Consider the following 26,530-nt stretch of genomic DNA (forward strand, 5'->3'; position numbering starts at 1 on the left):
CCAAAGAATGGTAAATATAAAAAAGGGGATCCTAGGGCCAATGGGGACAAGGAGGTAGGTGTCTGTCTTGACCAATTAGTGTTCCTAAATGTTTTATGTCAACAAGCACTGAGAGAACTAATACTACTTACCATAAAGATCAAAAAGTGTGAGAGTGTGAGATGAGAAGGTCTTGTAATGGCCTGGGAATTCTTCCAATGTATCATTCTATAAGTGCCTGTGATAAACAGCTTTTTGCTGATCCACTGCAAAAACCTACTTACCTCATGCTCAATAGTGCTTGCAAGAGTAGGGTGACAAGATGTCTCCTTCTTAAAGGAACTGTCCCGTATTTAAGCCCTCCTGCAGGTGTCCTGACTTTTTCTTAAAAACAAATTGTCCCGTATTTTCTGCCTTCCCTCATCAGTACTGGCAGGTCCTGCTGCTGGCCTGATCCCTGCTTGCCAGTCACCCTCCCACCAGTGGTGAGTGGAGGGGTCCTGTGGCCAACAATAGGGGTGGGTGTGCAAGGCTGATGCGGGGGGTGAAGATTCAGTGTGTGGGACCAGCTACGCCCCTGGTGGTCTGTCAGTGCAGCCCACACTGCATGCTGGCTCTTGGCCAGCAGGGCCCTGCCCCATTTCTGGCCAGCACTGCAGTGGCCGGCGAATGCGGGCAGGCACCAGGCAGCGCCTGGTTACATGTCACCTGTGCTGCCCACCCATCGGCCCTTTACATGCTCCCCCTCTCACTGTTCTCTCCCAGTTTTGCCCCTTCTCCCAACCCTGCTGCTACTCCATATCCTCCCAAGTGTCTCACTCCCAGCAATGTGCAGAGAACCAGCCACTGGTTGGAGCGCTCAGCTCACCAGCAGCCTGGCTGGCAATACAGTGACCAGATTTCCCAATTTTATAAGGACAGTCCTGATATTTGAGGCTTTGTCTTATATAGGTGCCTATTACCCCTTACCCCCTCCCGATTTTTCACACTTGCTGTCTGGTCACCCTAGCTGGCAGGCTCCTTCCTTCCCCCACTGCCTCTGGTTGGGCCAGCACCCCAGGAAAGTCCAAGACCCTCCTGCCCTGGGTCCTGCCCCCCAGTGGGCATGAGGCTGCTCTGGCACCTAGGCACCCTTCCCTGCTGACCCACATCTCTGGCTGCTGAAGCCCCTGCAGTCAGGTTGGGCCCTGGTGCACAATGCATCCTTAGAGCTTAACCCCTTCCTGCCCACACGGGGGACAGGAGGTGGCTGGGTTATGTCAGTGGCCAGCAGCAGCCTGGAGGTGTGAGCTGCCTTTTGACACTGTGTGGGCAGGAAGGGACAAGCTACTTCCAGCCACTGGGGATGGAGGAGAGAAGAAGAGATGAACTCTGCAAAGGCACAGGCCAGGTCGTCTCTTCCCCATCCACTCCTCCTCCCCTGCTGCTGGAAGCAACTCCCGTCCCTTCCCTCCAGCACAGTGCCAAAAGGCTGCTGCTGGCCACATTCTGGTATGAATCCTGGCAGAAATCTGGGGAGGAGGGGCATGGGACCCTGAGTGTTCCCCCCCCCCCCAACGTGTTGCCTCAGGAAGATGTGGTGCCAGGTACCAGGAGAGGCGGGTGTGTCACGAGGGCCCAGCCAGGCAGGGAGGGCGGAGAGTGCCAGGCAAGGAGGGGAGAGTCAGTCGGTCACCTGTCTCCCACCGTATATGAGAGGTGTATGGGAGTATGTGCACGTCACCTCTCCCAGTGTGTGTGTGGGAGGGTAGGGATTTGTGTGTCACCCCTCCCTGTATCAAACCTAAAGTCTTAAAGATAAGAAGATAAATAAAAAGACTCCAACTGCTTAGTATTTCTTTTTTAACAGGAGCTCAGTCAACTTAATGTTAATTTGAACATTTTTACTGCATCATTCTGATTGACTGCCGCTGAACTCCCTTGAATACGAGTAATTTTACAAGGTGTCCAATATTCAGCATAGGGAAATATGGTCACCCTATGCTAGAGCAGGGTTCAGTTCTAATTTGGGCAATTACATTCTGCATATTTGATGTGCTATGGTAACTTTGCATGTCTTGTCCTAAACTGTCGTGTAGCGTGGCTCTACGATTTTGAACTTGCTATTGTGTTCCTGCCTACAGGCAGAACTGTGGATCTTATTTCATCAGCAGAATTTGATTTAATCCTTTTTGCCTTTGCATCAGAAACAGCAAACTGAGCATCAGGAAACAAGTAAACATTTCTTCTTAGGCTCATAGTGTGAGAAGGGATTAAACTAAAATGTTTGAAAAAACACTTAATTACCTTAAATAATTCCCTGAAGATTTTATCAAGTCCACCATTTGCTTGTGACTAAAACCTTCAGTGTTTACTCCATTGATATTGGCTAGAATATCACCTGTTAAATTTAAATAAAAGTAAAATGAACATCTCAGGTACACACCATTCTTTCCACAGTCTCTAAAAACAAAAACTAAATGACACAGAAATAAATGGGAAAACAAACAGACAGAGCCACAAACCATAGAAAAACATGATAGTTACCTGTTTGCAGGCCAGAAAGATGGGCAGGACTTTCTTCTTCTATTTTGCAGACATAAGTGCATATTTGCAGGGAACAAGCATTTTGGTGTTGTAATCTACGTGTCTATAAATATCAAATTGACAATGTTACCAATATTAAAACCTCAAAATCAATGTAAAAAGTTAAATATTGCCTTACAGCCCAATCAGTGTACAGTCAGCGTTCATCTTATTTTCAAAAGGAAAAGGAGGACTTGTGGCACCTTAGAGACTAACGAATTTATTTGAGCATAAGCTTTCGTGAGCTACAGCTCACTTGCATCCGATGAAGTAAATAAATGCTCAAATAAATTCGTTAGTCTCTAAGGTGCCACAAGTACTCCTTTTCTTTTTGTGAATACAGACTAACATGGCTGCTACTCTGAAACCTTTTTTTTGTATTGCATATGTTTTATTACTTTTGTTATTATCATAAATGAGAAGTCAAGAAGCCTGAGACAATGGGAATAGGATATTTCCTTCTTAGGAGAGAAATGAGTGGAAACAGAAAAACAATAAATAAATTATCCTTGTTCATTTTATTTACAATATGTACCGTTCCTACACAACATAGTTTTAAACCAAGATGGCTCTTAAACAGCAACAAGAAGAGTTTAGGCCTATTTACACATTAACTGTAGACAAGAACAACTTTCTGGTTCTAGCCTACCTGGACATAGATTATTCTCTTGTTTACACTACAACAATCTACCATCTTGTAGGATCCAGTTATAACACGGTAGAGTCTGACATAGCCTGGGAACACGGTTTTAAAAATTTTGGGCCCATCTATGCTACCGTATTTCAAATGTCATTTTAACCATCTGGTAATATTAGATGGGACAAGAGACTATTATGAGATGACTGAGAAGTAAGGAAAATTGAACCTGCTCTTGTCCTAAGTCATCTTTTAAGCTGTAAAAGCTCTGAGTCCCAAGGCATAACATTGTGTCCACACCTCCTCCAAGAAAAAAATAGCTGCCTCTTTTTTATTTTGAAATGAATATTCATTAAATAATGAGGAAAAAATCCAGCAAAATCCATCATCTGTGTCACATGTACTTCGAAAAATAGCCAGACAGATCATGCAACTGTAAATACCTAATCAAAATCTCTGTTATCTCGCAAAGACATAAGAAATAACCAATCCTGTTGGTTGCCTGGCAATATCAATATTTAACCGCATCTTCCTACCACAAGTCAGGACTGGGGCTGTGCGAAACGTTAATAGTGAAACAACAACGACACTACCACTCACAATTACCATGTCCACTTCAGGGAAAAAATTGACTGTGAAATCCTTAACAAACCTCGCATCTACCATGATTTCTCCACCACCAAGAGGACAGCTAATCTAATCGCCAGAGAGTGATCAAACAGTAGACAAAAGGGGACACCGTTGACGTGGGTGGTGGATATAATAAGGCCAGGGGAGGCTCTGTCATGGTTGCTGGATGCCCAGTTGTGGTGCTTTGGGGGGAAGTTTTTGCTTTATTATGCCCCATGCTGGTTCCAGGGCAGCTGAGGAGGTGGTATGTGCTAGTCAGCTTCCTGGGTTCATCAGTAACCTCCCTGGACTGATGAACCCAGGAAGTTGAGTAGCAAATACCACCTCCTCAACCAGCCCAGAACCTGCATGGGGCATATGTAAAGCTTCTTCGGATGAAAGTGAGAGACTTTTCCCTGCAGCTGGGCCGGGTCTGCTCTGTGCAGGTGGAGGGGGCTCGGGGCACCTCCAGGCAGGTGGAAAGGGAGGAAGGCTCAGGTCTTCGACTGGCCCAAGATGCCTGAAGCCGAATGGGGTGAGTGCTCCGGCTTCTGGCCTGTGCGGGGATCCTTTAGCCAAGGGAGAGGGGGGAGAGGAGTGCTCGGGACTCCTCTGGGGGTGGTCTCATGGCCCCGGCCATAGAGGAGGGGCAGGGTACAGGCAAATGTTATTGAGGCCAACTGACAACTCTCTGACATCACCTACTATAAAGAACTCAAAGAAGACCCCCACACCACAATTTACCCAGGATATCATAAAATCCTTCCCCAAACAATTCCAAGCGTAACTCTACAAACTCATTTCCCACAAACTAATCCCAAGGACCTCCTACATGCTTCCCAAGATACACAAACAAGGGAACACAGGCAGACTCGTCCTCTCTGGCCACAGCACTCTTACTGAAGGAATATCGGGACTCATAGGAAACCATCTTCTAACCACTCACCACAAAGGGCACAACTGACTTCCTTCACAAACTCTGCAACATTAACAACCTCCCTCAGAACACCATCCTTGCCAACACGGATGTCACTTCCCTATACATCAACATGCCTCACAATGTCAGCATCATTGCCTGCCTCAAAATATTTACAAGATAATGGACTACCCTCAGCTATCCACCCCAAAGTCATCAGCAAACTCATCCATTTCATACCCACCCATAACAATTTTACATTCAACAACACACACTGTGTCCAAACCATGGGAACAGCCATGGGTACTAGAATGGTCCCCAGTATGCCAACCTCTTCATGGGCCACCTTGAAAAAGAATTTTTGGACAAACAAAGCACAAAACCAGTGATATACCTGATATTTTCATCTTTTGGACAGACTGTTTCAACTCCCTCATAGATTTCCACCACCCACCCTCTAAACTCTCTCTAGAACACTCCCATACTATCATCAACTTTCTGGACCACAACCAGCTTCAACAATGGAATCCTACAGACAACCATATACAAGAAACCCACAGACCACCACACCTACCTTCGTAGATCCAGTAACCACCTCAAACACACCAAGAAATCTTATCTACAGCCAGGCACTCAGATACAACAAAGTATGCTCTGAGGAAACAGCCCAGGATATATACACCTTAACACACTTAAAACCATCTTCACCAAACAAGGACACTCCACCAGAGAAGTAGATCAATCACGGAACAGGCCACCCAAATGTCCCAAGAGAATCTGCTTCAATACAGAAATAAAACCCTCTCTGACTGAATACCCCTAGTTGTCACCTGTCACCCTACTCTGGAACCCAACCGGGGTATCAAACAATTACAACCCATACACAATCGGGATCCCATCCTGAAAAATACCCCATTAAACAGCCCCTCAACCTCTCCAAGCTCATCATCAGAAGCAATTTCCCCACAGACCGAGATACACCAACTCAAAGCGGCACCAGACCCCACCAGAACAGATGCAAAACCTGTAGACATATCTCCACAGCTGTGATGATCAACAGTCCCGACAACACAACTTTCAAGATCCATGGGTCCTACACATGCCTATCACAACAGGTGTTGTACCTCATTCAGTGCACTAAATGCACGAACAATAATGTGGGTTAAACCAGATAATCAATACACTCTCAAATGAGCTCACCCAGGAAAATGCTAAAACACCCCATCACCTGTGGGTTAACACTTTTCACAAAAGCGGCAAAGAGTCCTGTGGCATGCATGCATCCGACGAAGTGGGTATTCACCCACGAAAGCTCATGCTCCAATATGTCTGTTAGTCTATAAGGTGCCACAGGACACTCTGCTGCTTTTACAGATCCAGACTAACACGGCTACCCCCATTTTTGTCAGAATTGTTAATGCGCCACTTTGTCTTGACTGGTCCCTTACAATATGTGCTAACTCCTTTTGCTAAACAATGTGTTCCACCTTGCATTTAGCTGTCACACTCAGACAGTGCTTAATTTGTAATGAAAGAGATACTGGGGCTCAAGCAATTAGGTACCAAGGCTTAAGCAATTTTTTACATTCACAACTGATGCAGCAAGCCCAGAGGTGCTGGGACTATGAACTGCCAAGTCTAGAGGTGCCCGGGCTCAGTCCTGGCAAGCCCTGGCACAAATTAAGCACTGCACTCTGTCTCAGAGTACCTTTCTCAGACCTGAAGAAGAGCTCTGTGTGGCTTGAAAGCGGTCTCTCTCGTCAATAGAAGTTGGTCAAATAAAATATATTACCTCACCCACCTTGTTTCTCTAATAGTGAAACTAAGACAGCCAAAACCCACTCAATTTTGAGTTTCGTTACAACCCTAAAATCCTCGGCAGATTCACAAATCTTTCTAATCACAACATGGATCAAATGATGAGCAAATCTGGCATGAGTTTCTAGCAAACCTGGGCTGATTTACTTATTCATGAAGAAACTATGCAACTCAGTGATTTCAACATTAGGCACAACTTAATGCTTTCAGCTAAACCCAATATTCCAGAATCACACCAGTATATGCCATTTAACATTTTCCTACCAGACTGAAAGTTTATACCAGCCTGAGTAGTAATATCTAGCTATTTAGGCCTCAAACTTGCACATACATGTACGTACATTAGTAACTTTTTAGGCACATGCATGGTCCCATTACAACAGTAGTGATTGCTGTCATCTGATTACAACAGACTGAGGCCATAAATGGGAAGTACTGGTAGAATCAGTCAAATGGGCAGAAACTTTCAAATGCACCCACTGTAATTCTCATAAACCACCTGCAAATGGTAGCATAGAGAGATTCATATAGTCCTATTCAGGGATGTCTAAACTCATACTATAATAATGAAATAATCACATCTACACAGTGTAAACCCTTCAGGCCAGATTGCTTTTTAAAAAGATGCTTAGGTGTTGCTCCAGTCAGCGTTGCAAAGCCTTAGGGTATGTCCACACTGTAGCTAGAGATGCAATTTCCAGTTCAGGCAGAAAAAACACATGCTATCTCTAATCAAGCTACCGCACTAAAAGCGTAGCGGCGGTGGCAAGACAGACAAGCCACCCTGAGCACAATCCCATCTGAAACCCTAGGTATGTACTCGAGGCGGCTAGTCTATCCTGTGGCTCATGCTTCTACAGCTACATGTTTATTTTTAGCATGCTAGTTTAATCAGAGCTAGTTCTAGCATGGGTGTGTCTACCTGAGCTGGAAGTTACTCCTCCAGCTCAGACATGGCCTAGCTGGCATAGAAGCAGGAGTGCTGGGACAGTGGGGCCAGGGGGTCATGGCCCCATCACTTTTAAAAAGCCCTCCCTCTTTTTACTGGCTGTAAAGGAGAGCCAAAGGGGGAGGGGGCGGAGACGAGTGAGCATGGGGTGAGGCCTCAGGGGAAAGGGGCAGCATGGGAGAAGTCCATGCTGAGGAGCCTAAGTCTCATGTGCAGAAGCAATTCGGGCTTTTAGGAGCCTACGTCTTATTGAAAGTCAATGGGATTTAGGCTTCCTAAGAGCCTAAAATCAGTTCTGAAAATGGGACTTAGGTAGTGCAATGGCAAGTGGAGTTAACACCTAAATACTGTCAAAATCTGGAGCTAAGTCAACCTATTTCAATACCAAACAGATACTGGCTTTTTATAGACCAGGCTATCAAGTGAGAGGCTCACAGACAATGTACACTCAGAAGGAAGATATGCCAAGAATAATTATTTTTAATCTGAATGCCACAAATAATGAAAATCTGCCCTCTCAATTCATACAAAAGCACAGTAATTGACTCAATTATCTTCCCTTCTAAAAGCTCTCCACTATTCCTGACCCAAATACTTACACACTCATTAGTCACAGAACTAAATCAGAAAAAGTTATGCGTCTCCTAATACACTAATTTGGCTGAAAATGTTATTTATTCTCTGTGCATAAATTTGAGAAATGTTTCAAAGATGCACAACAACAGCACTGTAAATAAATGTGTGGTTTCATTCCTATGTATTGCAAGTGGGGAATCAGATCCTTATGTCCTCAAATAAGCCTAAAAACCTGATGTTTCCTTGAGAACATTTCTAAATGTATTATTTATATACTCTGCTAAATATCTATCTTATTTATCTCACATTGTTAACATCAGTGATTTATTTTAAAGCTACAACCAAGCCACCCAGAGTAATTATGCAAAATAATAAATGGACACAGATAAAGACTACCAGTATATAAACAAATAAATACTGTACAAATGTGTGTCTGTACAGATTAGAAATACAGTATGAGGAGGTGTTCTATAATACTTGTATTAGACAACTGTCCTGAAAATTGCATCAGTTTTGTTTTTCTAGTGATCAAGGTCAAAGTATTAAAGTAGTCAGCTGAAAGAGGAATAGCAAAGATTTATATCTCCCAAAATATATAAGAAATCTGCAAAGGCCTGCCCCTGTAATCCTAGAGTAAAGGTTACAGGATCAAGCTCTTGACTTATTATGAACCATAAGTAATTTTATTTTTATTATTTGATGTGTTAATATTAACTCTTGTATGTGTCTCTCTCTCCCTCTATACATAAAAACAGAGAGAAAGATAGATACACACATGCATACATTGCAAATCTATATATACACACAGTTACTTTTCATGCGATTTACTTAAAAATAAAATAGTTGAACTTAGTAAGTTCATTATTATTTAAAAATTTCTTAATGTATTTCCTCTGTACACTTACTTCCAAAAATATATCTACTTAAAGTTTAAAAAGATTTTAAAAAGATAGTACAGTGTTTTCAGAAGAGAGCATGTGTGTGTTATTTTCCCATAATGGACTCAAATATTTATATTCTATACTTGTTCTTTTATCCCTTCCAAGTTTGCATTGGGCTCTGTATAAAGGACTTTTTGCTTTTCCCCCTCAATGTCCATGAGGAAATCCCATACAAGTTAGATACACTACACACATTGAAGCGATCCCTGAGTTGGGTAACATAAGTGTCAAGAATACTTGTATAGCAGCGTTAATCTAAAGCACTTTAAAACCATTAATTCTCACAACATCTCTATGAGGCAGGTAAATGCCATAGTTACCCATTTTTCAGATGGGTAAACTTAGGCCAGCATAAATTATATGACTTGTCTAAAGTTACTCAAGAAGTTAATCACAGGGGTGTGAATTGATATCAGGAGTCCTCTTGCTTTCTAGCCCTCTATTCTAATCAGCTGACAACACCCCCTGCTTTTGGCAACAAGAAGCTTATTGTGGATTCAGAAGGAGGATTAAAACAACTATGTCATGGAATAGGAAGAGCCATGGAAGTTGAGGGTGTCTGGAACTAGAGTTTTGTTTTGGCCCATAATAAAGATAGGGCCACCTGCAAATTTTGGATCTGGATTCAGATCTGAATCTCTCCAAAGTTCAGGTGTAGTGGCAGGTGATCATAGGGTTTGGTCTGTGTCCTTCTATATTTGTAAACCCTTTGAAGTCCATCACATTCCAGGTCCATCACTTCAATTCATCATGAACACAGACCTATCATAGGCAGTGAATTAGATAATCTATATTCACAGTGCTGAAGTCTCACCTCAATTTCAAATCCAAATGTTTCATTATCTTCTTTGACAATAGCAAGAAGGCGTCTGTAAGAAAAATACATAAATCTGCACATAAAGAACACAGCACCCTATTTTGGGGGGGGGGGGGGTTATTTATTACTAAGAAATGCAAAATGCCGCTATTTATCCAACTGTGACATATCAACCCCATCAACAGTCTGGATTCATGGCATGCACATTTACAGACAGTCATACAACTTAGGAGCCCTTCCTCTCAAAATTAAAATTACTTTTTAAACCCACCTGCTCTACACTGCTCACTAGCTACTGTGTACGAACGAACCACCATTCTCTGCCTGGTATCTGTGCTGTACCTACTCTTGCTGTTAGATTGTAAGCTCTTCAGGGAATGGCTTTTATTTCATTTTCTGTTTTATCTTTTTACTATCCATACATCTACAGCACAATATAAAATCAGAGCAAGTATCACAGTAAAAAGCAAATCTCTTTACCTTTGTGGCCCAGAAGAGTCACCTAAGGAACTTGATCTGGTTAAAGCAAGCTGGAAACAGAAATAAAGTTTGCCATTGTTAATAGGTCCATACATTTAACTTTACGTATAAAATGAATAAAATCAACAAGTTAATAGAAAAGTACACCACAGAGAAAATTCCTTGAACCTTTGTGTGTTAGTGAATGTCTATTCCCAAGAGAATATTATTATTTTGGCAAAGTTGCTATCACATGAGCATTGTGTGAAAAACCTGGTGTGTGGTGAGGGGGGACAGGGACAGAAGAAAGTGACACCTGGTAGAGTGTTTGCGCCACTTTTCAAGAGTATATAACTGCTGAAGATACTCTCTCGCTGACTCAGCAAGGTGCAAATTATACCTCCACTCATACCAGCCTGGCACTCTGTACCCTCCGGGAGAACAGAAGGTGTTACTGCTGTCTAACCTCCCTTGGTGTTCCCCCTGGTGTAGGAGCAGGTGCAGAGTGCTTAGGGGATGTGCTGAATCAGGGCATCTCACATCCACTCTCTCCAGCCATTCCTGGCCACTTGGGGATAGCATTGGCTGCATGCAGGTTCCTCAGTAGAGGAGAGAGTTTGTAGCCACTTTGCACTACTGCAACCTCTCCCCAGCAGTCTTCATTTTGCGGGTGCTGTACCTTAGGTAATGCCTAAAAGAAACAATATAAGCCTCAGATGAATCTAGTCCTAAAACTATATTGGGTAAGGGAAGACCAGAAAGGGGTATGATAGAGAGGTCCCGTTCAAGGCCTTGGTACCACCATCCTATGGTTGGCACTTGGGTGGTCTGTTCGGCATGCATGAATTCAACAGCAAGGTTCCGTATTCTCCATAAAACTGTTATAAACAAAATCCCTCTGATCTTCCATACCATTCCCAGTCTCTGTGTCATTTCCAAATGGAATGATGAGGGAAGAGACATGTCTCTGGGATGTTTGGTAGACTGCATAGTGTTGTATCAGTCAATAACAAAGGCACTTTTGATGCCACAGTAATAAATACACAGTGGCAAGTGGGAGCGGGTTAGACAGAAGAGATTTCATTTTGTTAAGCCGCCTCCAGGTCCATAGTGATGGAGTTGAATGACAGAAAGGTAAACTAAACAAACTGGGTTTAATTTGAAATAAAAGTTTTAATTAAACAGTAAATCTGGTCAACCTGATGAAAATGACAACTGTAGAACATCAGTTTTAGAAGCTAAATATAAGATTGTAAACCAATTTGCATTCCTCTTCAAATCCATCTTTTTAAAGCTGGCTGGCTAATTCTAATTAACAACTGTCAAATTAACAACTGTCAGTATATAAACCTGTCTGCTTTCTAGGGCTGACTTACCATTTCATGTGCAACACTCAGTGGTTTTACAGGTCAATCATCATACATTGTTTCAGTATTGTTATGATACAGAAAGTCACTGGTAGGAGCAACATTTCCAAATGGGTGTGAAAGTCACTTAATATGATCTTTCCAGACCCTCTGATATAAAGTGGAAATACTGCACACTTTCTGAATCTACCATGTGAAAACATTTTGCACCTGATATACCATTATGTGACTCCAGTGTTATGCCACTGTAAAATCTGCAATAGTCCTCCACTGGAAAACTGCAGTGAATCAAGCCTTATTTTAAAAAAAACTCTCCAATATCTGTATGGCCAAATGTCAGGCATGATCCTGCTGCTAATAGGATAAAGATTAAACCCATTGATACATTGCATTACCACTGGCCAATACAAGAATGAGGTAACTCACAGCACACTTTTGTACTGGGAATGGCACCTAGGACCTTTGTGATCCACTTTCAAAAGCTCGGGAACAGGTGCTCTAAAAACCAAAGCCCTGGAGGGGTATGTAACTTGGTTAAGCAATGACTGTGATACCTGCTGAAGAGTTTGAAGGCTGTAAACATAATGGAAGGGGTTGTTTAGGGTAATGCAAGTGGTTGTAATTAAAAGTAATGGGGTGAGACTATGAAGAGTGAAAATTGAAGCTGAATAATAAGAAAATCTTTTTGAGAGCGAGACTGGTTGACTGTGGATTCCACCCCGTAATTGAAATGCTGCGAATTTAATTTCTTGGAGCATTTTAAACTGGAAAGGACAATAGACTATACTCTGTAGGGGGAAACCCTGCACTGGTCGAATAGCTGAAGTGTTTCCTATGGTTCTAGAAACCTAAGAAAGAATGCCTTGTGACGGTATTTTGTGGAACTTTCAGATAGAAGACACTTAATGTTCACTGATATTGTGGAAGCTTTACTGCTGTGCACTATGGAAAATGTACAGCCTGATCGAAGTCTGAGCTGTGCAGGTCTGAACCCTGCTCTTTGTAATCAGGCACAGCCTAAGCCTACGCATGGCCGGAATCTATGGGCCCCAGACATGCTACCTTACCTCTAGGGGGCTGTAGGTGTATCACAAATGAATAATTTGGAGTGATGTTGGGAGGGAGGTAGTTCTAATTAGAGTTAATATTTTTATCGTGCCAACAGTGTATGTTAACAACACAAATACTTTTTACACCTCTCTGGCACCTTCCAGTAGAGAACTTGAACGCATTTTACAAACATTAATACTTAACTGCCCATGAAAAGAAGAAAAGCTCAACAGTGTCTCTCTCTCACCAATACAAGTTGGTCCAGTAAAAGTTATTACCTCACCCACCATATCTCGCTCCGTGAGAAATTCAAGTAGAATGATCCCTATTTTACAAACCGGGAAACTGAGGCAAAGAATTAATTGACCAAGATCACACAAGAACCAGCTGAACCTGCAGTAGGACTCAAATCTTTTTGACTCCCACTCTTGTGCCTTTACCGCAAAGCCACTCTTATCTCTGCCAGCATTCATCCACGAGTAGCCAAATGGGCCCGTTACTTTCTCCACTGACACCAACGAGAAATAAGATACAGCTAGAGAACAGACCACCTGGGTTGGGATTCAGAAGCCCTCAGGTTTGGTCTAACTCTGCTCCGATTGAAGTCAAATTTCCATCGTCTTCAACTGGAGGAGAGTTAGGCCAATGCAGAGCACTTTTGAAAACCCCACATTAGGAGTATTGCATCCACACAGCGGTACTTCCGGGAGTGCTGTGATACCAAAGGAAATGCTGATTTGCTAATGCTAATTCCAGCATTTCTAAAAGCAGATCTAAGTTTCACCGGGCGTTATTGGAGTGATTATTCCTGTAACGATGAGCGGTGTCACACAGACCCTCCATACCTGCTCACGCATGAGGATTACTCTTATCTCTATGCATGGTGGAATCCAACAACATACACACATTCACGATGCCAGAAAACCATAACTTGATATTTCAGGCAAATAGAAAAGTATTTAAGAAATCAGGAAGGATTCTGAAAAGGGCTAACATTAATTTTAAGCAAAGATTCTTGCCAAATGTAGATTAAAAATGAGGAACTACTGGCCTGTATCACAAAAATGTCTATGGACTGCAAGTTAATGTAATAAAACATATGATACACACTTCAGAGGGATAAAACTGTGCCCCATTGTAAAACAACCATCTCTGTACCACTCTTATTTCAGAAACATGTATTTGTTTTTGGGGAAGAGCATTAGATGTACTTATAGCAAACTGTAGGCTGTTTGTGAGAGTTAAATATGCACATAACTTTAAACTGATCTACTTCTCTAAAGTGTCCATCAGATATGTAATTCTTTGCAGAGGGTGGTTCTCAGAGCAAATACATGTGTTGTAATTTATTTTTAACAAACATGGTCATGTCACAACCATTACTGTAGATTCTCTCTCTAAATCAGGCATGATTGCCATAGAAAACCGTGCCTATCACAAGCACTTGTAACTGAACAAAGAATCAGCAACAGTATTCCACAGAAATACATTAATCTGTCTAATTCTGGCTCTGCTTTATCTTCTCCAGGATTGTACAAAGAGAAGGATTAAGTGCACTTATATTGTTATACAAAGTGAATGCGTAAGTGCACAATCAGTATGTACAAATTCTTTGATAATTTGTGTTAATATGTCTTATGTACTTTCAATTTAGACTGCTTTACATTAGATTGTTAGATAGATCCTATAAGTGCTTATTTGCCAATTCACAGCATTAGCAAGAACAGAAACGGGCTTTCTTAAAAGCCAATTGCAAACAGAAATCTGTCATGCTCTGAAAGAAAAAGAAAGAAAAACAAAGAATATTGTATTGAGAAACAATTCAAATCAGAATCGCTTCTAGCAAAATACTTCAAACCAGATGGACACAACTAATGAGAGGTGCTTTCAGTCATAAATGGGGAAGGCAGTTCATGAGGGAACCAAAAGTCCTAAACAAGCCATTATACCAGAGCAGAGTGAATTAAATGATCAGAAACACCCAGAAATCAAGAGAGTCTTCTCAACACAGCTGTAAACAGAACAAACCCTAATGCAGCACAGCTAGTGACTTAGAAGTTAGTGACTTCATGCATCCGATGAAGTGAGCTGTAGCTCACGAAAGCTTGTGCTCAGATAAATTGGTTAGCCTCTAAGGTGCCACAAGTACTTCCTTTTCTTTAGCTGAAAAAGAACTTTATGTTCCGAGTTGCCCTAAAAACTTGCCATATTGGTGTTTTGTTTTAAAGGTTTTATAATCACAATCCAAGAAAACATGCCGGGCCAAATTCCCCCTGGTGTAATTCCACTGACTGTATTAAAGTTAAATCAAGGTTGAATGTGGCCTGCTACATTCTACAACAACCATTAAAAATCACATGTTGATAACCTTGTAGCATACATTTAGAAATAAAAAAAAACCACACAGAAAAACAATTATCTGTCCTGCAAAAATCAGACCTTCCACAATGTCAAAAACTGAAAACGTACCTGTTTGCGTCCCCTGGGTAATGTCCCCACTGTGTTTGCCAGACTCTGAACTCTTCTATTATCCATCTGGGGACTGCACATTGGATCCAAGTAAGGTGTGTAACTTGGACTAACACAGTAGCCCACAAAATTGGCATTGCGGTTTTGCTGAATGAGCTTTCTTAAGGACATGTTGGATGAAGGGCACTTAGACTGGCATTGCTAAAGAACATTGCTTGTAGAGGAGGTTATAGTTTGTTTCCTCAGCCAAGCAATCAAAAGTAGCAAACAGAAAGAGCCCATGTGACTTGTGGTTTAGGTGCATGTTACATAAATCACTTCTTGCAGATCGCAACATTACTCAATGTTTTTTTTAAGCTTATGGGAGAGCTAGGAGATGCATTTTGCAATTAAAGAAAACAGCTTGTTTTTCCACTCCTGGATACAAGCAGAACTCACATCATGCAGTTTTTATGTTCTGTGATGGTTTGTGTTTAAAAGACCATCTTGCTTTAAAAATGTCCCTGAATTTGACATTCATTCTTACATTTGCTCTGTGTCCCTTCATATTCCTCAGATTATCATTGACAAAAAAAATCGTGCTTTTGCAAATAATGACTTCAGTGAAGAGTTAGGGACATCAGAAAGAATTAAAAGGACTTGTCAGAAAGTATTCACTGCAAGAAAGCACTATTCCAGCTCAGTGATGCTCTTAAAAGAGAAATTGCATTTTGCTTTTAATTAATTATCAATTCTGTTCCAAAAAGAAAAATTAACGTAATTCCAGGCAAGCAGAAAGGTGATACCGGGTAGCCCATAGACAGAGCCATGAGGGGAGGAGGAGCATGCCAGTCAGTTCGCAGTCAGAGAGGGCCATGGCATGAGAATGAAGTGAGGTATTTCACAGGTGACGGTCAATTTGCCAGTAGGTGGGGCTTCAGAAAGATGGTGACACCAGGCAAGCCAGACAGACAGACAGACAAGGAAGTCAGAAAACTGTTCCAAATTGGTCCCCCAGCAAGTGGGCTCAAATGGACAGGCAGCACGGTAGCTGATAAAGGCACTCCAGAGGTCCCAGAGGCAGGGGGGGATGGAACAATTTGTATAGTGAGGGTGCTGAAAGCCATTGAACCAATCTATAAAACCTGTATGTGATGGAAACCACTTCAAGCCATGGGGTGTAACAGCAACGCCAACACCCCTAGTTTCAGCACCTCTGAGGAGGTTCTACCACACATATCAACCATCAGTCTGTCACTACACACACTGCATACTCACAAGATATTGAGCACCATATTGCAAACAATGGGTCAGACTCTCTCCCCTGATCTGACTCCTTTATGCCTCTCTCGTGATACAAAAGGGCACGATACTGGTTGTATGTGGCCAGATGAGAATTCACCTGATAGAGAGGATGTCTCCGCTAGTGTAAAGTCAGAGCAGGACTGGGACCACCATCCATTCTTACGTAGGCCACCACACAGATGGTTGATTTTTATAAATATCCATAGCTCGAAGATGGAATTCTATGACTGGTTCCTTTTCCTTGCACATTTTCCCTGGTATTGTTTCCACTTGCTGCTGGGACATGTGAATGGGTCACAGCTGTTTGGGGGTTTTTTGTTCTCTTTGTTGTTGTTTTTTTTAAAGGTCTTAGTGCAGCTTCTTCACTGCTTGGTTCTCCAAATATTTTATTCTATGGGCAAACAAAGAAGTCCATAGACCACAATTTCAGAAGTATGCCACAAATAGAAAAGGGGCAAATAATAACGTGCCATAAATCCAAATTTGAGAGAGAGACCAGCTACCATTTGGCTACAGTTAAACAGTTCAAGAAGAGAAAGGAGATAGAATACAGGAACTTTCCAAACACGCAGCTCTTTGTGTTTCTTATAGCTCCTGTATAAAAGTTGACATTACCACTTTCAGACATCAGCAAAGCAGAAAGATGGAGTGTGAAGATGCCAATACAAGTATAACACAAGCCTGAAATGCTTGCCAGATCCACCAGCCTCACCTCCTTTGACCCTAACAGCCTAAAATGAGTGTGAGAGAAAACAAGGAGTTACCTATGCTTCAGAGTTCTGAAGCTGATTAACACAAGAAATCCTATCTAGCCTGCCAGCACAGAACTGCTGCTGCTCTGCCAAGAATGCCATTTTCTGATGGCCAAAACCAGCCTCTGGGGGAGTCTGAATGGTCTGATGGAAGTTCTCTGAAATTCACTTTCATTTTCATTCAGTATATGAAGATGAACATTTGAGACTCATGAATGAGTGTCAAACGAACATTAAAGTCATCAGGATTTGTCATCTATAGTGGTTAGTACAGGCATGCTCTTGAGATCTTGAACAGAAGATTTAGGGCTTCAGACTATCACAGAATCTCAGAAGTTATATATATTTATTTCTCAACATGTCCTTCCTATGTACCTTTAAAAAGCTATATATATCTTGAATTCCCAGCCATCAAAAGGAAATTCCAGCACATAAAATCACAGGAGTCATGGATCACACAGAATATGGATAGTGGTGGATATGGATAATTAAAGTGCAAGAAAGTTTAGAGGACCTCTGCCAAAACTTCAAAATAGGGCAGAAATTATAGATTCTAATTCCTCTCATCTTCTGCTAGCCAGATGGATTTTCAGTGCGTTCTTTTTAGTGTCCATATTATGCAGGGGGGATATGATACAGATCTGTTTTGTACTTCCCTTTTACTTGTTCAGTTTTAGTAAAACACCCTGGGGGTGGGAGTGGAGCGAGAGTGGAATCTCTCAAAAAGATAACTGACTCTAAATGATGCACTGTGGAGTACACAGCAGCCATATATTCATTTTTAAGCAGAGACCTGCTCCCTTTATCATCCTGAAAACTAGGACGACAAAACAGAAGCTTATAATCAATAACAATGTATTTGGGAAGTGGTGAAAGGGGCCCCCCTTTCAAAAATATAAAGCAAGTAGAATGTAATTGCTAGCACAATTCATTTTCTTAGCTGTTAATCTCTTTTCAGATGTAGAAGTCCATTTTCCCCCTGATACTGAACTCAGCTGTTTCCGGTGTCTAGCTCAAAAGGAGATTTGCCTTAGCTCTGGTTTCCTGTACAACTGTGAATCAACTGACAACTGGCCACAAGCACCAGAGCATGAAGAGCAGTAAGGCCGCCTTCAAGATGTTCTTTGCACGGCAGCATGTATGTGAATTCTTCAAGCTACTCTAACACAGTGGTTCCCAACCTGTGGTCTGCAGACCCCCAAGGAGACCACAGACTATGTCTAAGGGGTCTGTGAAAGATAGACTGAAAACTGACCGAACAGAACTCAGCTCCACAGACAATAGATTTTCAAAGGGGTCCACACCTCCATTTGAAATTTTGTAGGGGTCTGCAAATGAAAAAAGGTGGAGAACCATGCTCTAATGGATAGCCAGGGAAACATCTACTTCACATAATCACCATTAGGGTTGCTAGGGAATACACTTATTCTAATTTTTAAAAAATAATATAGGGCCTGATCTTGCATTCCTTCTCAAGCAAAATTCCCAGTGACTTCAGGACAACCCCACAGTGTTCTGCAATAGTAGTACAAAACATGGCAGGTTACAAGTGTGTCATTATATGCTTTTGGACAATTACTGTATTGTTTTTAAAATTTGCAGCAATGTAGAGCACACAATCTTTTGTGCTAGGCAGGAAACATTGAATGGCTTGAAGTATGACCTGAACTACCTAGCATTCATTTTACGTACTGAAGAGGTTTGAAGCCTCACCCAGCCACTTCCCAGACATTATTCTAAAGTCCTTCACATTGACAAATCCTTTCCTGTGGTGCTTGTATACTGGTGCTGTTCAAAATGAACACCAGCAAAGGCAAGTTTCAGTAGCACAAAGTTTTTGAAAGGCAGGTGGTCAAATCACCAAAATAGGTCACAAAACCGTGAAATCAGATTTCAGACCCATAGGAATTGCCAGACTGGTAAAATTACCAGTGGGCTACAAGCGGCCTGTTCCTGATGCTTTGGAAAAAGGTGCCAGAATCCTCACAAATTGACTTTTTTATTTAAATCAATGTAAAATTTCTAAAAGGGCGAGATTTCCCCAAGTACTAATAGCCTACACAAGACCATCTACACCCTTTAAAGTCCCATGCAGGGTCTGCACAGCAGCTGCAAAAGGTGCAAAGCAGATCCCTATGTGCCATGGAAGAGGTCTTTATGCTGGCTCCAAACCCGACCCCAAATTTGTTTTTAAATGGTGGCATTATCATGACATTTGCTGCCATATTATTATTCACTCTGCTTGTGTGTTATACCCCTTCCCCCGTTCTGTGTCTGTCTGCTACTCTGTGTTTATATGGTGCCTAGTACAGTGAGGTCTGGATCTTGGTTAGTCCCTAACACTGCCAAAATAAACAAAAATAATGATAATGAATCTGCTCTTGACCCAGATTCTCCACACAGGTCCTGCTGTTCCAACCCCTAGGTTGAAACAGAGACCATGGAATAACTGTACTACAGTACCATGCCCTGCCCATGAGTTGGGGGTTGAACTCCATCATCCCAGTCCAATGTGAATTTTTCCACAGACTTTCCCTGGCATTGGATCAGGCCTTAAGTTTCCTGCACAAGCCCAGATGCTGGATCTGCACAGTGGTGAAATCCACCAATTACTTGTGGGGTTTTGTTTTTTAACCAGTTTCACAAAATTATGCCCAAGTTTGCAGTTTTAATTCAGAAAAATGTGTGAAGCAAATCAGATATTCCCCAGGTGCACGATACAGCTCATCTGTTTCAGCCACTTCATAGTCCCTGTCTTCTACAAGTTCCCGCTCTCCCAGCATTACCAAAGGGTGACTGTGTCACAGAAACCCTTCCTGCAGATTTAAGTTTCTTCATGGTGTTCTAACCTTGGCATTGTTGTACTTGGCGCAGATGGAGTCTTTTCCCTTTATGTATAATGTGGATAGAGATGGGCCCAAATCATTGCCCAGAGCAGAACACAGAACTTTGGTGGGGTTACAAGCTGGATCCAGATTGGATTGAGTTTTGCAGTGAACCCTTATCTCCATATTGGGCTATACAAGAACCGGACCCAGATAATAACCACTCCATTCTCCCATCCATTGTCTGGTTCATATATTTAGACTGACAGCTCTTTAGGGCATGGACTTTTTCTTACTTGCACAGTGCCTAGAACAATGGTACCCTAATTTTGGTTAGAGCTGTAAGGCTCTACCATAATACCTACTACTCAGTAGCATAGTGGTAAAAGCAGCAGCAAGTAAATTAACCTAACCTAACCACCACATTCACCAAATGAGAAGTGGGTAAACTCCATGTACTCCAAACTCCAGAATTTAAGTGGTCCCAAGTAATAAACATACAGAACAAAGTAAGTTACCAAGCAAAATAAAACAAACACACAAATCTAAGCCTAATACATTAAGAAACTGATTACAGATACATCTCACCCTCACAGATGTTCCAATAAGCTTCTTTCACAGACTGTACTCCTTCCTACTCTGGGCCCAATCCTTTCCCCTGGTACAGTTCTCGTTAGCTCCAGCTCAGGTGATAACTAAGGGAGTTCTCATGACTGGAAACTTCTTTGTTGTATTCTACCCCTTTTGGCACAAGGTGGGAATCTTGTGTCTTTCTCCTTCTAAATGGAAAAGCACCAGGTTTAAGATGGATTCCAGTACCAGGTGACATAGCCACATGTCCTGTGAGACCGCAAGCCTTCATTCTTCCTCGTCTGACTAACAGGAAGGTTTGCAAGTAAACAGAGCCATTTTCAACCAATTGTCCTAGTTGATGGGAGCCAACAAGATTCCAAACCACCATTAATGGCCCACACTTTGCATAATTACAATAGGACCTCAGAGTTGTATTTCATATTTCTAGTTTCAGATACAAGAATGATACATTTATACAAATAGGATGACCACACTCACTAGATTATAAGCTTTGTAATGATACCTTACAAGAGACCTTTTGCATAAGCATATTCCAGTTACATTATATTCACACTCATTATAATTTCATAAAATCATATGGAGTGCAATGTCACAATCTCTTTCACGGGTTTTATTTTTCATGGGTGCTTTGGTGACTCGAGTCCACTCCTTGAGCCACAGGCAGATATTGCAGGTGGTGTTGGAAGACAGGGTTGGGCCACGATTGCTGCATGAGAGTAGTTGGTCCTTGCTTTTCTAGTGTTTTTCTGCAACCAGGGCAAGGTGATTTTCCCCAAAAGTGGATGTTCCCTCTCTGTCTTTGCCAGTTATCCCTATCCTCGGCTGCTGTCTCCCAGTGTGTGGTGTCGATGACATTGGTTAGTCTCTAAGGTGCCACAAGTACTCCTTTTCTTTTTACATCTCTTGATGTTTATCTTGAGGATGTTTTTAAAGCATTTCTTTTGGCCTCCCTATTTCCTTTCTCCTTTGGTGAGGTGGGCGCACAGCAGTTGTTTTAGTAAGCGTACATCAGGCATGCGGACATGGTTCCCACTCCACCTCATTCGACGCAGGATAATCAGGGCCTCAACACCAAAGATGTTGGCCTCTGTGCGGATACTGACATTAGTGCGGCGATCCTCCCATTTTATGTTGAGGATCTTCTGAAGAAAGTGCTGGTGCTGGCATTCCAGGTTTTTCCACGTGTTTTCTATAGGTCTTAGCATAGTATTAATAGTTCAGATTAGAGAGATTTCTAGCAGTCTAAAAAAACCAGTCCTTTTAGTGTTCAGTCCTTGCCAGTGGACCAACAAAAATCAATGATAGGATGGATCTGAATGAATGCTGTTCTCTCAGTAGTGCTGGATTCTACAATTATCTAGACTGTAACATCTTTAGGGCAGGGACTCTTTTTGTTCTGTGTTTGTACAGCCCCTAACACAATAGGGTCCTGATCCATGACAGGGCTCCTATATGTTATCTTAATACAAACAGTAAATAGAAATAAATGAAACACTGAAAAATAACCAGTCAAAAACTAGTGGAAATATAGGTCCATTAATGGCAGCAAACTGAACTAACAAATCCTGATTAGATCTTAATTTATCCCAGAGTACAAACATTTCATTCAGTTTAAAACCCATTAGATAATTAGCCTGCTAATATTCTAATACAGAAGTGGCCTTTCCCTGACTATACTCTGAAAACAAGATGGAGACAAAGGATACATCTGTGATTAAGATACAGCACTAGAATGCAGAAGGAGTGGAGGTCTGTTCCTGGCTCTGCCACAGTTTTCCTATGCAACCTAGTCAGATTTCACAAGTGATGCAAGGTTAGAACAACTCATTACTTGGAAAACTTCTAATGGTCCTGTCTAACCTGTATTTTTGTGTTAATGTCTAACTCATAGGAACATACAAATTCCCTTACTGACTCAGATCTGAGATCCAGCTAGTATCAGTTCAGTATCTTGACACTAACAGCGGCCAGCATCAAATGCTTTAAAGGAAAGTGCAAGATAACATGCTATAGACAGATTTTAAATAATCTGTCCTCCAGGAGAGTCTCCACTTAACCCTTAATAGTTAGAGATTGATTTAAAACCTGAAGCATACAGGGTTTTATTCCTGGATATTCTTATTATCCATATAAATGTCCAATATCACTTTGAATCGTGCTAAGCGCAGGCTTCAGCAACATCCTATGGCAATGAGTTCCAGAGTCTAATCGTTTAGTGTGCATAAAATCATTTCTATTTATTGGTTTTGAATTTGCTGTCTTTCAATCTTATTGAATTTACTAATTTGATTCTAAATGCAAATGTAACACTCCACAAAGGTTTGTTCCTAGTTGAGAATCATCCTCATGCTTAGCTAGGGCCACATGAACCACAGACCCACAACAAATCTGCGTGTCATAGAACTAATGTTTGTAGACTGTCTACAATAGTGCTAGTTAACTGGAAATCAGTTAACTAGAGATAAAACATGACCAAAATTCTAGTCATGACAGGGCCTAAGGAAAACCCAAGTTATAAAGAAAACCGTGTTGGTGATTCACTAGATGGAAACAGAACTCTTCCCTCTAAGTCATTGCCAAAATAACATTCCAGATTGGTGTATGGAGGCTGTGTGCTGAAGGAAGTGCATCTCTCAAATGAAAAATAAAATTGAAGTCCTTCCTGTGTTCATTAATCATCCTATACATTCTTTTCCCAATACCAGGGAGTTAGCCTTAGTCTCCTGATCAAGTCCTAGTTTAGATAATTTTGCTTATCTAAATCTCCCTGAAGCTCCTATTGGATATCATTTTCTTCATGTCTTTTCTTAAAGGTTTATATAGTATTATTCTACATTAATAAGTTGAGGTGGCCAGAAATATGGTTGGTTTCCAATGGGAAATTTTTACAGAAATTCAAACATCAAACAATTTCAACTGAAAACCTAAATATTTTGTCCAAAACCCAAAATATTTCAATTTGGAAGTGCTATTGCAAGACCTAGTGGGAGTTATAGTTCAGATCCTTAATTCCTGTTCTTCTCTATACACCAGGGTTCCTCGTCAAACTACATCTCCCAAGAAGCACTATGGGCTCCCTTTTGGAGAGGGGAAATGAAATACCTTGGAGACCCTGGTCATGGTGGAAGATGCAGCCCAGCCCATAGAGGAGAAGGGGGAACATGAGGCATCCAAAGTAAAACTCCCCTGAGCCTCTGCAGCTGCATTTCCAAATTGAAATATTGTTTTTCAGGTATTCAATTTTTCAACCAAAATACCTAATGTTTCCATGGAAAGCAGACACTTTTCCACACACACAAAAATAAATTAATTTAGTCTAAATCCATTTCCTGTCCCAAAACAGTTCCAATGGAACATTTTCAATCAGATTTACAATTCGGTGGTGGCTGTGTTCAACCCTAGAGGTTGCTGCATTTCATTGTATATCAATAGGCTATAAAGTGTTTGAGATCATTCCAAATGAAAAGCACTGTATAAATGCATCTGGATGGCTGATCAATGGCTGCTGTGTAATGACTCACTGTGGTCTCTGTCCTTTTTCTAGCGGACAAGCGTGCACGTTATACAACAAAACAAAACAATCAGATTCAGGCCCTTCACCCCAGAAAAGGGAGGTGACAGGTATTAGGAGTAAGCATAAAAGCTGAAATTACTTCCCATCTCTGAAGTTGTCTCTCTAGATCAAGATTGGGGTTGAAGGGGTGAAACAACTTTCATCGTCACTGTCCATGCTGGCCCTATTCTGTGGTTAATAGAGTTCTTCATCCTAGTTCCTTTCACCAGCACTCATTCCACTTACATTTATTAAGAGCAGTTTACACATCTTCCAGTCTTCCTCCTCCACACCACTTGATTAGATGAATGCAGCTAGAGTAAAAGGAAACAAATTATGATAGACCAGAAAGAGCCTGTTTCTCTTAATACAAACTAGATAGTTATCTCAGCAATGACATCTCTTTACTTATCTTGCTTTTAGCATGTAATGTACAGTTCCTCTGTGACTCAAACCTCTTGTATTTTTCCTCTTTGTCATTATTTTGCTGATTATCTCTGCAAACAAACTGCATTTCAGTTCCTTAAGTGATTTTATTTTACCTTTTTAAAACCAAGTGACTCATCTCCTGACACACTGGAGAAAAAAAATTAAGATCTGCCACCAGAAAAACACACACATAAGTTAGGTCAACTTGCAACTCTGGCAACTCAGTATTAACGGGAGACAACAAAATGCCCAGTAACTAAGCAACACAAATATACAGACATTAAGATTTTCAGAATCATTTAGTTTCATTGCTGTGTGTGTGTGTGTGTGTTTGCGCACACACATGGTGGATCCTGAAAGAATTCTCTTTTCTAGAAGTTTTAGAAGCAAATTTCAGAGTAGCAGCCGTGTTAGTCTGTATTCGCAAAAAGAAAAGGAGTACTTGTGGCACCTTAGAGACTAACCAATTTATTTGAGCATAAGCTGTAGCTCACGAAAGCTTATGCTCAAATAAATTGGTTAGTCTCTAAGGTGCCACAAGTACTCCTTTTCTTTTTACGAGAAGCAAATTTGACATCTTAGCCCTGGTCTGGCTCCACAATTAGTTTGTGTGTGTTGTTGCAGATTCCAACTACAGAGAAAAATCAAAATCAGTCACAGACGTTTGTTTCCCCAAGCCTCACCCATTAACTACTTCTCTCTTTCACAGAGATCTGATTCTCCAGCTACACTTGCCTGGATGCTCCGAGGTTGTGTGCGCTCTCCCCCTCGCCCTCCAACTTCTCTCTTCTCTCCACAGCCCTGGCTGTTTCACACGGTTTCTGCACTACCCTACTTCTTCATAATGATCCCTGACACACTGTGACCTTCCCATCAGTTCAGGCTTCTCTGAGTGTGTCTTCTGTGTTCAAAAGGCTACTTGTGATTTCTGTCATCTCCTGCTGTCCCATCTAGTCCTGTTTGTGGCAACTCCAATTCCTACAATCACCTGCAAGTGTTGCTAGCTCCTCAGGGCTCCTTAGATGCACTTTAAAGCAATTTCTTGCATCTGGCGCTTCCTGGGCGCTCCAGATAGTCTGAAGCTTTAAATCCTACAGACTCTGCAGTGCCAGAGGTCAGAGTCCAGTCAGTTGCAGGACCAGCTCTGATTTCTGTAGCCAGCCCTATTTTGGAGGGTTGGGGGCCAAATATAATCCTGGTAAACTATGGAATCTGAAACCTTTGAAATAATCTGATATTGACCAGTAGCCAGCTGCAACCAGCTGCTGCTCTATCACAAGTATATCAAAAGAACTATCATTTTCTTTCTCTGTACCATTACTTCTAGATCAGCTGCCTGTATTGTCCCATCCATATTCTATTTCTCGCTCATCCTTTTCTTTCTCCAGTGTCCTTGGTCTTCTTTACTGAGCCTTATTTCTAGTTGTTCCTCAACAAAGCTGAGAAATATTGGGACATTAGAGGCCAGATTCTGCATTAAACTTCTTAGGTGCAACTCCCATTGACTTCAGTTTGAGTTGAACCCTGTAACTGAAAGAACAATTCAGCTCCTAAGTGATCTTATTGGAAAGGTAAAATAAAAATGTGCCAGTTAGTTGGTCTAGTCTGAAAAATTCTATCCATTGTGAAACAAACAGTCTAGTTTTGCTGCAGTGGATATATGCTGAAAACTGCTGTGTAACATCAGAAAGATATCTATTTTCCATGTATCATGTTCTAAATGTAGAAAAAAAAAACCAACAGAAGTGTCCTATAAGGTTTTGTCTATGTATAAAATCTAAACTCAAACTGTCACATTTCAGCTTCAGAAGCACATTTTACAAAAAGTGGTATCTCGTCTCTTGGACCACAAAATTTTCCATCTCATAAGTAACATATGAGCTATGCAATGACTCAGAATAACGGTTTAAGTACCTAAATGAGTAAGTCAAGTGGCACGCA

The 26,530-nt window shown here is 41.5% G+C and overlaps 1 protein-coding gene across 2 annotated transcripts in view; it reads right to left on the reverse strand.

Annotated features, from left to right (window-relative positions):
* Positions 1 to 24,445, reverse strand: part of CYTIP (cytohesin 1 interacting protein) — a 35,557-nt gene extending 11,112 nt beyond the window's left edge. The window contains exons 1-5 of one of the 2 annotated variants that reach the window (XM_073305524.2): positions 24,407 to 24,445; positions 10,288 to 10,337; positions 9,805 to 9,859; positions 2,506 to 2,608; positions 2,266 to 2,359 (exon numbers count right to left, since the gene is read on the reverse strand). In XM_073305524.2, coding sequence (XP_073161625.1) covers positions 2,266 to 2,359; positions 2,506 to 2,608; positions 9,805 to 9,859; positions 10,288 to 10,337; positions 24,407 to 24,430 — 326 coding nt within the window. In that variant the 5' untranslated portion in view covers positions 24,431 to 24,445. Of the gene's footprint in view, positions 1 to 2,265; positions 2,360 to 2,505; positions 2,609 to 9,804; positions 9,860 to 10,287; positions 10,338 to 15,152; positions 15,367 to 24,406 lie in introns of those variants that run through there. The other variant, XM_073305523.2, reaches the window with a different exon arrangement.
* Between the last annotated feature and the right edge of the window lie 2,085 nt (positions 24,446 to 26,530).

Source organism: Lepidochelys kempii, chromosome 11 (assembly GCF_965140285.1).
Source record: "Lepidochelys kempii isolate rLepKem1 chromosome 11, rLepKem1.hap1, whole genome shotgun sequence".
NCBI classification, from domain to species: domain Eukaryota; kingdom Metazoa; phylum Chordata; order Testudines; family Cheloniidae; genus Lepidochelys; species Lepidochelys kempii.